Genomic DNA, 15,960 nt, shown 5'->3' with positions numbered 1-15,960 from the left:
AATCACTTAACTCCCAAACAGGCTATGCTTTAATGTATATTTAAAAGATAGTTATGCAAAGAGTACTAATTAGTAAATAACAAATAGCTAGCTTGGGGGTGTAATAAACACTGAAGACAGCTTGCGTCAAATACTTATATACTAAATTTAATGACTGACATCAGAACCTTTGAACTTGCCTCAAACTAAGATCACACTGTGGTAAAGTGTTTTTCAGAAGAGCTGTGAAGTTTCTGATCATGGTAGTGATGACAGCAGCATTTATTAAGTGCTGTGTGCAGTGGGTGCTAAGTACCTCACTTGCATTATTTCTCTTGATTCTATGAGTCAGATCAATTCACAGAAGAGGAAACCGAGGCCCACAGAAGTGGAGAAACTTGCTCAAACACCTACCTGGCTAGTGAATGGCTGAGCGGGAATTTGAACCCAAGCTTTCTGATTTGAGATGACACAATTCTAATATATGCAAAATGCCCTCTGAGTATTTGTTTTTTATCTGTCAACAGATAAATTAAGGCTTTTCTGATTTACCTTTTATGCATATAATCTATTATTGTTCTGCAACTTTAAGAAGAAAGATTTTTCTCTTCAAAACTTGTGCATCTGATGTGTAGTGTTCTGTAATTCAGAGCATCTTGATTTGATGCTCCATCATGACATATTTTAAATTTGTCTTTAAAGGTTAAAAAAAGAAATAAATATTCTCCTAGCCCCGACTCCTTCAAAAGAGACACCAGCAATGAAAAATACAAAACCCTGAATGGAGCTGTCATGTAAGGAGGGAGAACTGGAGACCAACCCACCTCGAACACCAGTAACACCACAAATGAGAACAAATACGTGGATGACAGTTAGAGATGCACTGCCTATGTATGATGGGCTCCACACTATTAAAAGAATACCATTTGGTATTTGTCTTAAGTTTTCATTTTCATTCTAACCACCGAGAGGGTAAAACTGTATGGATATATTTGTATTTCATCTTATTAAATGTCTTTTTGTTTATTATCTCTAGAAACTGACATTTAATTTTTGAAGTCTAGAAGAATTCCTAAGGTATGGCAAAACCCACTACAAATGTTGTAAAGTAATTAGCCTCCAATTCAAATAAATAAATTTTTTAAAATTCCTAAGATTTAAAGAAAAAGACAAAATAAGCTGGTTGCCAAACCTAAATGAAAGTATGAACTACTCTTCTAAAGACGCTAATTTGTAACTATTGAGAAAATTTATAACTATTATGAGAACAGGTCAAATAACAACACATTTGAACAAATATATTTTCTACAATGCACGAACTTATTCCTTCATGTACTTAAACCGTATGCTTTTTAGATTTGTGAGATTTGTGAGAAAATGGCTATGGACCTTAAATGCTCTTTGTTGGAATGAAAAAGAACCCTGCAACTCAGTTGTTTTTAATAACTTAAATGTTAATAGAACGTGAATTTTAAAATAGTTATCTGAGAGGCTGCATCCATCCGCAGGGTATTCACAAACATAAAATTTTTTTATGCAGAATCATATTTGCTACACTTAATGCAACAGCTCTAAGACATGCTTTTTCTTCTCTTGGATAGTCTTCCTGGTTTCTGATTTTTCTATTCTGAGTTCAATTTTCTTGTGTTTTCTGTTCTACTGGTTACCAGAAGCTGTGACAATGGCCCACTCAGGCTAAAACTTTTTTTTCCCTACTCTGTACATGAAGCCTTCAATTACTGCCTGCTGAAGCAGACAGAATCCTATTAGTAAGAAAGACGACCACAGGATGAGTGCCCTGCCCGAGCTGTATAAAAATAATTAGTCCAAAGTTGACAAATGTGTAATGAAGTCACACCATAATTATATGTAAGAAATGCTGGTTTGAATAAGGTTCCTAACATCAAACACCAAAGCATGTTGATTTGTAGTATTATTTTCTAAATGATTTAAATGATAAATCCCTATAATTTTGAGTTAATATAGGATAACATTTTTAAAAGGCAGAGAGTTTGTATGTTGTAAAAAATCCTATTTTGTTGACTCTAAAAATGTAAAAGTTAAGCCCATTACACTATTGAATCTGTATTGAGAAAAAATTTACATGTGATTCAAGTTTAGAGAATTTATCTGAAGCAATGTATTTTTCCCTATTATTTTTTTAAAAAGGCCAGAAATATTGTAATGTTTCCTTTAACATTCTGATGAGAATAGTTAAAACAAAAGAATTAGGTGCCATCATAATTTAGGACTCTATTTTCCATTCTAATCTTTAGAACTTGTATAAAACATGATTCCCCACACTACCTTGTCAATGATGTGTTCTCTTTCTTTATACAAGAAAACTAAAAAAATCTAAGCGCACTTTCTCAAGAAAGATACCAAATACTCCAGTTATTCTAGAGCATTTTTGGTTTGTCTGTTTGTTGGGGGAGGGGTGGGATGGGACTTAACAGAAAACCAGAGAGTAAAACAAATAAACTCTTATCCCATTCTCTCTGAGTACTTACAAAATTGTCAGCCAGAAGGAAAACCATCAAGAATACCTTTCTTTCATTTTTACATGAAAACATTTATATATTCCTATTTGAAAAACTGTTGCATTGTAGAAAATTATCTCACAAACAGTAGAACTAAATAAAATTTAAATATAGAATATCCTAAAGCAAAAATTAACTGCAGTTTGGTTATTTCTGAAATATCCAAATACGCCTTTCGTGTAAAAATTAACTGAGGTCCACATTTGTTTTTCAATGAAATGCTGCTCAGAGCCTTCAGAGATCAAAGCAGTCAGATAAAAAGCAGTGCTGCCCCCTAGTGGATAACCACCAAACTGAGAAAAACTCTGATCACAAAATAGGTTTCACAAATCTTAGTAATGTTTGAGATTCCAATTTGTTTTTGCTTTTTTGGGGGGGCCATGCTGCTCAGCTTGGGGGACTTTACATCCCCAACCAGGGATTAAACTGGGCCCTCAGCAGTGAAAGCACCAAGCCCTAACTACTGGACCACAGGGAATTCCCTCTGACTTGTTATAGAGTAAGATTGAAGCCTGGCACCTTCATATTATTAACAACTGTATGTACAAACTTTTATTTTCAGACAGATGAAGTTCGGTGACTACAGTACCAGGCTTATAAAATTCGGGCATCAAGACAACAAATGCCATTCTTTTCCATATGGGCCTTCAAAATTACCCGGTATTTAAATATTCCATAGTTAGGGTTCAGTCCATTCTAAAGGAGATCAGCCCTGGGATTTCTTTGGAAGGAATGATGCTAAAGCTGAAACTGCAGTACTTTGGCCACCTCATGAGAAGAGCTGACTCATTGGAAAAGACTCTGATGCTGGGAGGGATTGGGGGCAGGAGGAGAAGAGGACGGCAGAGGATGAGATGGCTGGATGGCATCACTGACTCGATGGACGTGAGTCTGAGTGAACTCCGGGAGTTGGTGAGGGACAGGGAGGCCTGGCGTGTTGCGAATTCATGGGGTCACAAAGAGTCGGACACGACTGAGCGACTGATCTGATCTGATCAGGGGAAAAGAAAGAAAACAACTAGCAAATAAAAACAATAACTTAAAGATTGACCAACCTAAGAACCAAAACCAGGAAAACAGCAAAGACTTCACCAAAAATTATCTATGTCCTTCATGTTTGTAACCCCAGCATTAACAAAATCTGTCACAATGGTCTTTAAAAAATACTGAATTAAGGACTTACACAATATGGATATTTTAGGATACAAACAATGGTATATGCCAATACTTAAGCATTAAACATGTATACACAGTTTAAGGAGTAGAAATGAAAAAGTTGTTCTTTACAACTACTTTATGTTAAAAAAATTATTTTGATCCTAAAACAATAAATGGTCTTTAAGTGTGTTGATAAATTTAAAAAGTTGGCTGCCAGGTTGCCATGGATTCACAGTTCCATTCACAGCATCATATTTTTCTAATAGTTAAGGACCTAAGTAATAACAGTAAAACAACACTTACTTTATTAGGATTGTAATTATTCACAGGTTGTACATGTTCAAAATTTGAAAATTAAAAAAGTGACACAGTAAACAAAATCCAAATCATAGATTAAGAAATATAGGGGGTAAAAAGGAATGTTAAGTCCTGAATACACGTTAACAATGAAAGCTCTTCTAAGGTTTTACTGAATAAATTAAGAACTAAAATAGAATCATGACAGAGACATGGCTTTCTGCTTTCCCTCAAATATCACATTTTCCCCTTATAAGGTCAATTTGTTGTTCATGAAAGGGTAAAATGCATAGGTTGTATGATATAACAAAATAAGTAGGTTGTACGATAATTGTTTTTAACAATATTACTGTATATGAATGTCAGAATTCCTGAACTGGGTTAAAATGTCAAACTGGGTTAAAATATAAAATGCTGAGACTGCTGAAAGACTACTTATGGTCTGAGACTGTTTCATCGCCACCACTGTAATGTGCTCCTAAATAGCAACCCACCCCAGTATTCTTGCCCACGGACAGAGAGGCCTGGTGGGCTACAGACCACGGGGTTGCAAAGACTCGGACACGATGAGTGACTGAACAACTAATTCCTTTCTTGCTGGAGCATATAGGACAGAAGGAAGAAAGCTTAAATCAAACACCTTGTCTACTGGTATTCCTTAATGACTAACCTGTGAAAAAGAAACATACAAGGAAAAATGTTTTTTAAAATACAGCATGTAAAAAAAATAAAATAAAATAAAATACAGCATGTGGCTGTCATTAACCACAAACTTCGGGAACATCTGTCTGTCTGCAACTACTTGGAGTACTGGCTAAAGTGCAGATTCCTGGGCCCTATCCCAGTGGCCCTGAGTCTGAGTTTTTGGGTGTGGGTCCCAGGAATCTGAGTTTTACAAAAACTCCTACCTGGTTCTTTTATACAGAAAAACCTTAGAGATTTTGAAGGTACAGGTTTTTCGGCTTTCTGCATTTTGATCATTATACCTTAGTTGATCAGAGGACAAACAATGTGATTAAGGCAAATGCACTTTTAAAAAAAGGCAGTTTTTACACTGTTGAATAAGAATCTCCTTCAAAACCCCTGAATTTAATTTCTTTCTTAGAGGAGAACAAGACATTTTTTTCTGGCCCTAGAAAAACCTAGAATTTCCAAGACTAGTGTCTCTAACCTCCCCTAAAACTTATAAAATAATCTTTTAACTTTTCAGTCTATTTGTATAGTGACTTACTGTGGTTCATTCTGCTTTTTGTATATATTATTTTTTGTTGTTTAGTCGCTCAGTCACGTCTGACTCTTCTGCGACCCCATGGACTGTAGCCTGCCAGGCTCCTCTGTCCATAGGATTTCCCAGGCAAGAATACTGGAGTGGGTTGCCATTTCCTTCTCAAGGGTATCTTCCTGACCCAGGGACTGAAGATGTGTCTTTTGCATTGCACTGCATTCCCACCTGGGAATCCCATATTCTTTACTAGTATTGTTTTAAATAATAAGCTTTAAGACTTTCAGTGTCTCATATGACACTGTATTACGAGTATCTAAACAAGACATGAAGACATTTGGCTATATATTTAGTAAATGCTTTGATTCTTTTGATTCTGATGTCTATCATGTGGTAACTGTAATTTGGAAAATAGCAAGATTGGCACAATGACCATAACTCTGCAGGTCTCAGTAAGATGGTTTTATTCTCAAAGAGCAACTTTTTTGATCTGTAAGTACCTACCATGGAAATGAAGATAGAAATTAAGTGTTCTAATAGTATACTGGTTGGGTTTCTGATTCTATGGCTCATTTAGAAAATCAAAGCTAAATGTCACATAATCTAAAAGTAGTTATACTTTTTCAACTGATCTTTAAAAGTGGTTAACTATACTTAAAATGCTCCTGGTTTTTCAAGTGAATTCCATAAAACTTGTGCTCCTTTAATTGACTTTTCCTTAATGGAGATATTTTCTGCTAATGTATTAGGAGCCATTTTCTATTATGTATTCAATTAAAATGTCTACTTTATATTATCACACACTTCTGCATATTAATGAAGATTCATTTTTTTCTTAGCTAATTCTTATATAAGTATTTTTAAACTTGGTTTTTAATGTAAAAAATATTCAAATTGTAAAGAGTAGTAGGAACAAATGATCCTAAAACTAAACAACAGGACTTAATTCATTGAATGGTCACAAAGAATATTCTAATGTTAATTTAAAAGTCCTCTCAGAAATAAAAGACCCTGAAAAGGTAGGCCAGCCAAGAATAATTTAATTTCTTAAAATACTAATGGTCAAAATACTTTTCATGCACATTGTTTTTTTTTCAAGTAATTTTAAACTTATTATCATTAATAAATACAAGAATGGTTTTGGGCCTATTTTTCATAAATTCAAAAAAGCAACTACCACAGAAGAATAGAGAAGTCATTAAAAAATCTCATAGAGATTTCAATTTTATTATGACAATTAATATATAAGCTTAGATATATAAATTCATTCATCCCACAGGGTAATACACTGTTGAACACTACCATTAAAAACATTAATAAAATTTAATAAAGTAGTAAACAATTTTTGTTATTATGAACAGTAATTGCTATTTCATTTTAAATGAAATGAAGATAGCCATGGGTACAGATTTTACTAATAATTGTTTATTTTGGTTTTAACTTACTGGGCATAAAAGAGTGGCAAAAGTGTTACATTTGCAGGATAATAATTTTTGTTATTTTTACTATTGAAGACCACAAGTAATTCTAGATATTTATTATCTGGAAGCCTTCTAAAATTTAAAACATTATTATAGCCATACCTAGCTATAAAAAAAAGCAAAATGTAAAATGAGACTTTTGAGGCAAGTCAAGATAGCACAGCCTGTTCTGAATTAGATACAGCCATTTCATCCTCTTCTGGCTCTGTAGTAACTTGGACTCCCCCATCAAGTTACAGAGCCAAATACCAGGCTGCTGTGATAAGGCTTCATTATAAAAGTGTCAACACACTGCCGAAGTATATGCATATGAGGACCATGGACCATGACGTCTAAGTGCAGGCTTCCCTGGTGGCTCAGTGGTAAAGAATCTGCCTGCAGTGCAGGAGACGCGGGTTTAATTCTTGATCCGGGAAGATCCCACATGCTGCAGAAAAACGAAGCCCGTGCGCTACAGCTACGGAGCCCGGGAGCTGCGACTACCGGGTCCACCCGCGGCAACTCGGAGCCGGTGCGTCTAGAGCCTGCGCTCCCCAACTGGAGAGTAGCCCCTGCCTGCCACAACCACAGAAGACCCGGCACAGCCAAAAATAAAAGCATAACATTATTTTTTAAAAAGTGTAAGTGCAATTTCTGCATTCCAAAGTTGAAGAGACATGGTTCCTATTGTGTACCTCCCCTGTACTGGTATGGGTAACTGAGAATTGACTGTAACTTAATCATCTGAACAGGCATTAAACCACTTCTAAACCACCAAGACAAGTTACAGGCAAATTTTATGCTTTAATTAAGAATTATACAATTGTGCTAATAAGTGTCTCTCTGTTTCCCAAAAGGAAAATAGTTTTCATATTTGTTGGCTTTGAGAAGGTATTTTGGCTATTTTCTTCTAAGAAACAAAAATGTGGAACACTGTCATTGCTTTCAGAAAAGTTAAAAACCCACATACGATGCAAAACAAAATTAGAAGTTCCAGCATAAAGAAGGGTTACCCTATGTTGTTTCGTCTATTATGAAAGAACATATTAAAGTTAAGACTGAAGTACTGCTGGATACTAGGTGAGTCAGGTAAAATTTCATAAAGCATAAGCTAAAAGTTACAGATGACGTACAATATTTTGATGTTTTAGTAATTTCAATAATTCAAAGGATCCATAAGTAAAACACAACTTCTGCTATAGAAAACCACTCAGGAAAATGAGAAGAAAAAAAAAAAATTCAAAGAAGAAAACAAAACAAGGAAGACATAGAATCAAAAATTTTCACTGAAAAGTCTTCTTTCTGTTCATTTTTTCCCCTATTGAATAACACTGATAGATAAGTTGTATTTGTATAGCTCCCTGGTGGCTCAGTAGTTAAAGCGTCTGCCTCCAAAGCGGGAGACCCAGGTTTGATCCCTGGGTCGGGAAGATCCCCCTGGAGAAGGAAATGGTAATCCACTCCAGTCTTCTTGCCTGGAGAATCCTATGGATGGAGAAGCCTGGTAGGCTACAGTCCACGGGGTCGCAAAGAGTTGGACACGACTGAGCGACTTCACTCACTCACCAACAAGAAGACTTTCTATCCATTTTATTATTTTATCACCAACTTATGTGAGAATGACAGGGCTTAACATAAAGAAAGGGAAGCAGATCAGATCTCAGATGGAAGGTGCTCAGATCTTAAGCAATTTACTTAGTGACCTCCCTTTCAAAAAAAAATAAAGGCACAGGGTAAATTTGATTTGTGACTACTACATGCAGTTTTCAATCTGTCATGATGAGTAGGTGAAGTCAGGCAACTCTGTAATGGCAGATCAAGACTTGAACTCCGCTCTTCTGATGTGAAGTCCAACGTTCTTCCACAGATAACGTAATGTCATTTCAATCACCTTCTTTTCCCTGCCATCCATTTCCAAACAGATGAGGAACTTAAAGCCCATAAGGAGAAGTTATAAAGCCCAATAATGGCAGAGTTGAGTCTAAAAAACCCAGATAACCCACAGAAATCTTTATTTGGGGCCTCTCTTGCCCCTGTATTAATTTAAAAAGATACATTAAATTTCTAAAGGTTTGAAGGCACTCTCTTTGATTTTAAATTATTTCCTAAATGTAATGATGGAAGTATGCATTGGCAGTAGAATGACAGAGGAATTAAAGATAGTTTGCAATGAATTCCCTTAAGCTGACAGAGGACTAAGTAATCACTGCATATTTATTTAAGGAGTAATTATTTTACTTTCAAGTCACTAGCATTCGTACAAATACAAAGAAGGCACATACTAATCACATTTTCTGCTACCTTTGAGGGCAAATAACTTGGACCTCACGGTTTAGATGGCTGGCGTGAAGATACTTCCTGGCGTAAGAAACAGACGCTGCATTTGACACCATAATGGTTCCTTGTCACTGGAAGCAGCCTCAAGGGATTGCTGTCAAAAAGAAATCTATACCCAAACTTCCCCTCTTTTAAGTTAAAAAAGTTCAAATCCACTGCTTTATAAAACAGTTCTTCCTGGAATTCACCGACTGTAGTGAAGTAAGAAATTCTCAACCATATCTCACACAAATACCTTTACAAATCACCAAGCTATTATAAAATGCAGGTACACTATCTGCATCTTTCAGGCAAGTCCATATACATGTACTAAAGACTGTACAAAACACAAACCCATCAAGCCCATCCAAACCCAATGTATTATCCTAAAAAAGAAGGGGCATAGATATGTTATTCCCTAGTGGCTCAGCTGGTAAAAAACTCGCCTGCCAAGACATTAGATACAAGAGACACAGCTTTGATCCCTGGGTTGGGAGGATCCCCTGGAGAAGAAACGGCAACTCGCTCCGGTCTTCTTGCTTGGAAAACTCCATGGCTAGAGGAGCCTGGTGGGCTACAGTCCACGAGGTCGTGGAGAGTGGGACACGAATAAGCGTGCGTGCGCGCACACACACACACGTTTAGGACTTAATATTTTAAAGGAAAATTATGAATTGAAAATCAAATATTTATACATGTATACAAGTTACCTCCACATCACGGGTCAGTGAACATACCTGTGTATATTATCTTGTCCAGAAGGGACTACACCCACATTGGCTACATTTACTATCTTCTGAAGGATCACAGAGGAAGCAAAATTCTGTGGGGCAGCAATAATCGTGGTGGAAGTTTCATTCATTCCAGAGAGCATGCCTGTAAGAGCAGAAGGAGGCTCTCTTTTACTGATTTCTCTTTGAAAACTATATTAAACAATTTAAAATTCCTAAGTCAAAATCTAAAAACTTTCTAAAGCAGAATACCACTTCAGAATGTAATTTACAAGATAATTTATCATAAAATTAAAAAGAACTGCAACTGATTAAATTTTTTTAAAAATCCTAGTGGTGTTGAAAAATCTATAAAAATGCAATTGAACATCACTCTTAATAACCTGATTTTAAATATTATGATTGATAAAAACATAGAATCACAAAGATAAAATTTTAATTTCAGTCCCTTTAAAATATACTCAATTAATTTGGGCTCCATAAACTATTAAGTTTTCACTATTTAAGAGCTCTCCCCCTTCCTTTTCATTCAAAGATCTCGCTTGCCAAATGCTGCCTGAGAACAAACCAAAGTGTTTCTGGAATAACTAGCAGCATTACATGATGAATTGTCTCAATATAATGGATCAAAGTTATCTCAACAGTAACTGGAAGTCACTGAACAGCTGTGTGGTTCTAAAAAATGGACAAGTATCTAAGCTACACTGAGTGGTAACAGTATTTGCCTAGTTAATGGAACTATGGTTACTGACAAAAATAATCAAAATTTCTGAAGCAAGAACGTCTGAAAACAAAGGGAACAATGTAAATTGGAAAAATTTAAATCCCAGAGACATTTCAAATAATAATTAAAAAAGATCACGAACAAAGCAAAATCATGAATAAAAACCATATAGAATTAACACAAGGCATGCTGTTAATGTCAGAATCTTATGTACAAATGTTCAAAGGACAAATTCAATAACCCACAAGATACTTGGAACAAAAACTGAAATTAAGTACCCAGTTTAAAAAAAACAAAAGCTATAAATGTTAAATGCCATCTATCTGATTCTGTGATGTTAAGTCACTGACATCCAAAAGTATCTACTAAAATGATGATCCTTCGAGACATCTGATATGTGTACAATAGTTGACAAAATTTATAAAAAGGTAAAAGCTGATTTTGTATCCTCAAAAGGCCCCCCACCTTTAATTTTTGTTATTTAATTTTGCTATTTATTGCTAATGTAACAGAAATTTTAAAAAAAATCCCTATGATTAGTAGTATGAAGACACTAAAGCCTAACACTGTAAAAAGACTTACTTAGCTTTAACAAAGAACAGTTTTTACTAACCACTTTCAAACTCGGGGACACCATGTTCTGTCTTAGACTGTTTAACTTTAATATTAGGCAAAAGCTTTACAAACCACACAAGCAGTCAAACACTGCTTTTAAGGAAAGCACAGTGGCTGCTGACATAACACTGCTGAGAGATGTGTGTACTCATTTAGGATTTAAACCTTCTCCATTAAGCTCTATTGAAGAGCAACTGCTGAATAAATGAATGCAACTATGTTTATGTTAAAAGCCTGTTTCCCGCAGCATGTAATTAAAGGAAATGTTGTACAAAGCCAGTACTTTTGTCAAGCTCCTGTAAATGGAAAGATGGATAGCACTCAGAGAAGTGAATGCATTGCTTCATATTTAACCTTAACACTCTTGTCATTAATGGTTTGTCTAACTTGGTCTGTAAGAGACAAGGTACTGCTCCATTGAAGTAAAATTAAAAAAATCAACTAAACCATGCTTTTCAGAACAGAAGATTCATTATCGTCAGCTAATGTATTGGCATAAAGCAAAGTAACATCCTATCAAGTAAGGCACACATTCAATCTGCCTTCCCACCCCCCTTTATTTTTAACTCATGCTGTTTTATTGTTATAGGCAATTTGTACCACTCAGCATGACAGTGTAAACTGAATCAAGATTAATTTACATGCAAAAGAACACTTAGGAGAGCAGCATGGTAAGCAAATGTATTGTCTCGATTGCTGAGGTGGAAAAAGAACCTGGAAAGAAAAAAAGGTGCTCTAATTAAGGGGCATCAAATATGATTGCTTGTGGTGGTTAAGGGCCAGAAAATAGTAAATGTCTGACCATTTAAAGAATTAGCATCTTGCTAGCTAGGAACCCATAAGATGGAGGCATAAATCATAATAAAATTAAGTAACCATTCTAGGTTTCTTAAACCAGAGATTTTTTCCTAAATCAAAATATATCAGGTATTCTTAAATTAACGAAAAAGAAAAATATGCCAAGATATCATTAAAAGTTTCTTCTACAAAAACATTCTTTAACCACTATACAGCCTGCTCATACCTAATGAAGGTCGTCAGGTAATAGGAAGAATATTTTAAAATTCTCAAGACTGCAGAATATGCTGCCTCATTAAAATTTACATTTTGGTGAGGCAGTGGACAGCACTTAGGTTAATCAGCTGTAACGGACTGCTGAAATGTAAATAAAATAAGAAAAGAAGATCTAAAAAATTTTCTGAATGTTTTAGATTTCCAATTTAATTCTTAAGAAGAAAGCAAATAAGAAGGGAAATTTGGAATAACCACTTTCCTTGGGTCTCAAACAATTAAAACTGCTTCAAGAAACGAAATTACATGTTTAAAAATAAAACATCTCACTTTATAGTACTGAAATCATCCCACAGCTAGATCATGAACTAATTCTGCAAGGATCAAAATTCATAATAATGAAACAAACACACCTTCTGGTTAAGGCTCATAATATGAATACTCTGGATAACTTCAAAATATAGACTAAACCGATCTTTTGTTTAGCACTTGGACCACCAACCTTACAGAAATGCACGTTTGGTCATGGAACTGTAAACGCAACAACTGAGCTAAGGGACAGATCATGCTATATACCAGAAACAAAACGTTTTCGCTTTAAAAAATATTAATCTGATACGTACAACCTGACAGAAGTATTCTTAATTAACATTATACACATTTTTCAAATATGCACATCTGTAGTATAAAAATAGAACCATATTCTTTTTTTTTAGTTTATAATTTCTTCAGTTAAATCCTAGTTAATACAGTTAATACATTTCTTGAGTCTTGAAATCTATGCCCTGTGAAATGAGATATTAAGTGTATAAATTCATTTTATTTAAAGTAGAAAAACCAGTTAAAGCTAGCATGTAATGACACACATAGACATTTCTTAAATTTACCGGCATTGATAAAAATCTGAGGAAACTGATTTTTATTCTGATTTAGAATTTCCAGTTAATGAGTCATTTCTAGGTATCTTCTGCAAAATAAGCTAAGCTCTTCCTAGAGTGATGTAAGAAACAAATACATGTGTAAAGTTGAGAATTGAGACCTCTATTACCAAAGCAGCTGAAATCTAGAACTAAAACGATGCTATTGAAAAGACTCTTTAAACCTGTGGTAAATTTGCCAGCATCAAGTCCCATATCAAAGAATGAATTCAGGAAGACAGAAAGAATGATACAGAAATGCCAAGAGACTTGCAAGGATTTACAAATACTTCATATAAACAAATTTTCAAATAGCTTTATTCAGAGTAGCCTTTCTGCTCTATTAAACATAGCAAACAGCTGCCAGATTTATTCAGACAAATAATCAACAACCATAGAAGTAAAATGGCAGAAGAAAAAGGAATTTTGGCAACAGCTCCACAGAGGACCACAGCTGCTCTCCAAGCACACCTCTCTCACGCGATTACGGTTCTGTATGGCTAGTCAGGGAAGAAATCCCTCAGTCACAACAGAGCACAAAAAAACTTGATCGAGTATCAAGTACATATTCTAAACCAAAGCTGAGGAAGAGAAAAGGTATACAATAACCTACTGCTTTAGAGAAACTTTAGCTGCACTTTTCGAAAAAGGACTATCCCCTTCACAATAAACGTGTCAAGGCTTACTCAGCTCTTGTGTGCCACTCACCTGGGTTTGCTGAGCAGGTGTAAAGCAGAGAGGCAGGCTTTAGCCAGCAAAGGGTAAGAATAGCAAATGTAAGAATCAATTCAATTTGGCAATGGAAAAATAAAATCACAGATAGGACTTTCTTCTACAGCAATAACCAACTTCCAAGAAAAGTAAATGCAAAGATGGATTTAGTCACTCTTTATCACTTACAAATAAGGCAGAAGAATAAAAGATTACCATTAATTTACAGTCCTATTTGAGTTTCTTTGTGAGATTCTTCTACAACAGGTCTTCTGGACACTGAACTGCAAAGGTTCATAGTGAAACCACCCAACCTCTGGCACTATAAAGATGCAGGGCCAGGAAGCAAGCCCTTCTCCTCAGGTATTTGTGTGCGCCTAGTACTTCATGAAAGCTTGACAGGTATGAATTAATGACCTCAAGATGAAGGGAATCTTTGATAACTCCTTTCAAAGAAAAACATAGCCTGGATTCATATAAACTTTAAAAAATTGCTGACTATACTATTTAAATATGTCCTGGTTTTATAAATGCTATTCTTAATTAAATACATAGAATGAGGCAGTTGTTTCCCCTTATTTATATAAGAAGAAAATTATTTTTAATAAAATACGCTTAACTCTAGGTCAAGTCCAAGATATTAACACTTTCATTCGCAAAATGAAATTTCAAAATTCTGAAAAAACAAAATATTTTCTTTTTTGTTGCTTATTTTAATTTGCTTCAGCTCTGATACAGCCTTACAGCATAGCATTTCTTTAATACAGAATAAGATCAAAAGAAAATAGAGATATTTTAATATTTTAATGCTACAATTAGGACTTTATTTTGAAGGACAGGGCACTCTAACAGGGAAAAATACTATTAGCAGAACACAAAAAAACAGTCCTATAGTGAAAGGAAATACATACACATAACACGTACTGTGATGGGACTCTGCTAAGTCCCAAATTCCTGACATTCTCACTAATACAAAACACATGAATACATCATTAGGTTGACAAGCCAAAATTCCCAGGACTGAAAAGTTAATTAAGAATCAATTTATTATTTAAAAGACATAGTAATCAATTTTTAAGTATACCAGTGATGCAGACAAACATATACCTTTAAGACTACTTTATAAACACACAGCATTAGCAAAACTTGGAAGATTGTACATTGACATCTGTTAATAGCTGTGTGCATATGGTAATTTATTTTAGAGCTCAGCCAGAGGAATGAGCACACTTATCTGGGATGCCAATTTCTAGTAAATGGTAATGATCTCTCACCTTGCTCCTTCTTAAAATCTTTCTCTGACATGGCCACAGGTAAAAGCAGTTCTCCAACAGGAGGCTGAATATTAACACTGAAGCAATCATCCTTGGTACTAAAGAAAAAACACATTAAAGCTGACTAAATGCTTAACAAATAGACATTCTTAACACTATGCAGTTAAACAGGTACAATTAAAGCATATAAGATGTTTGCCTTAAATATCACAGCTAAAAAGGCTTGAAATATTTCTCATCACTATTTGCAAAGAAATACATCTGTTATCTCAACTGGAAAGCCTATTATTTGCAGTTATGATAAATATGCCATTTGACATAGAACTTTTAAAAATAGGTAAGGAGCAATTACAAGAGAGTACTTAATGCAACTTATCTGGGTAAATAAGTTATCTACCGGATATCTATGCAACTTATCTGGTAGATAAGTGAAGTGAAGTGAGTGAAGTGAAGTCGCTCAGTGGTGTCTGACTCTTTGTGACCCCATGGACTGTGGCCCACCGGGCTCCTTTGTCCATGGGATTTTCCAGGCAAGAGTACTGGAGTGGGTTGCCATTTCCTTCTCCAGGAGAACTTCCTGATCCAGGGATCGAACCTGTGTCTCCCACAATGTAGGCAGATGCTTTACCATCTGAGCCACAAGGGAAGCTCCAGAGGAACATTTAATGCAGCTTATCTGGTAGAGAACATCTTGTCTTCAACTTTTCAGTAAAAGTGTACAAAATGGAGCACTTTAGTCTTAGTTTAAGATATCTTTTTAAAGCTATCAATTTTTAAATAAAGAATAAAATGGAGTGACCATACCGTGTTAAGATGTGTGCTAACAAAATAATACCAAGTGTTAATAAGTGTTTATGTACTATAAAAAGAAAACCTGTACAATAATATTAATCACAGTTTTATTATTAATAGCCCCAAATGAAAAACCCAAGTGCCCATGGATAATAGAAAGGATAAATGAATTGTGATACAGTCAGTGAGATATTACATAAGAATTAAAAAAAG

The 15,960-nt window shown here is 35.0% G+C and overlaps 1 protein-coding gene across 3 annotated transcripts in view; it reads right to left on the bottom strand.

Moving 5' to 3' along the window:
- AP3B1 (adaptor related protein complex 3 subunit beta 1) overlaps positions 1-15,960 on the bottom strand; it is a 235,814-nt gene that overhangs the window by 4,009 nt on the left and 215,845 nt on the right. For all 3 annotated transcript variants that reach the window (XM_086323143.1, XM_086323144.1, XM_086323145.1), the window contains 2 exons: positions 14,956-15,053; positions 9,710-9,848 (listed from right to left, as the gene is read on the bottom strand). In XM_086323143.1, coding sequence (XP_086179269.1) covers positions 9,710-9,848; positions 14,956-15,053 — 237 coding nt within the window. The remainder of the gene's footprint in view (positions 1-9,709; positions 9,849-14,955; positions 15,054-15,960) is intronic.

This window comes from Bos grunniens, chromosome 10 (assembly GCF_055505025.1).
Source record: "Bos grunniens cultivar Pamir isolate PY7600 chromosome 10, Bosgru_T2T1.0, whole genome shotgun sequence".
Lineage (NCBI taxonomy): Eukaryota > Metazoa > Chordata > Mammalia > Artiodactyla > Bovidae > Bos > Bos grunniens.
Note: the sequence above shows the minus strand (reverse complement) of the source record. Positions and strands in the feature narration are given on the sequence as shown.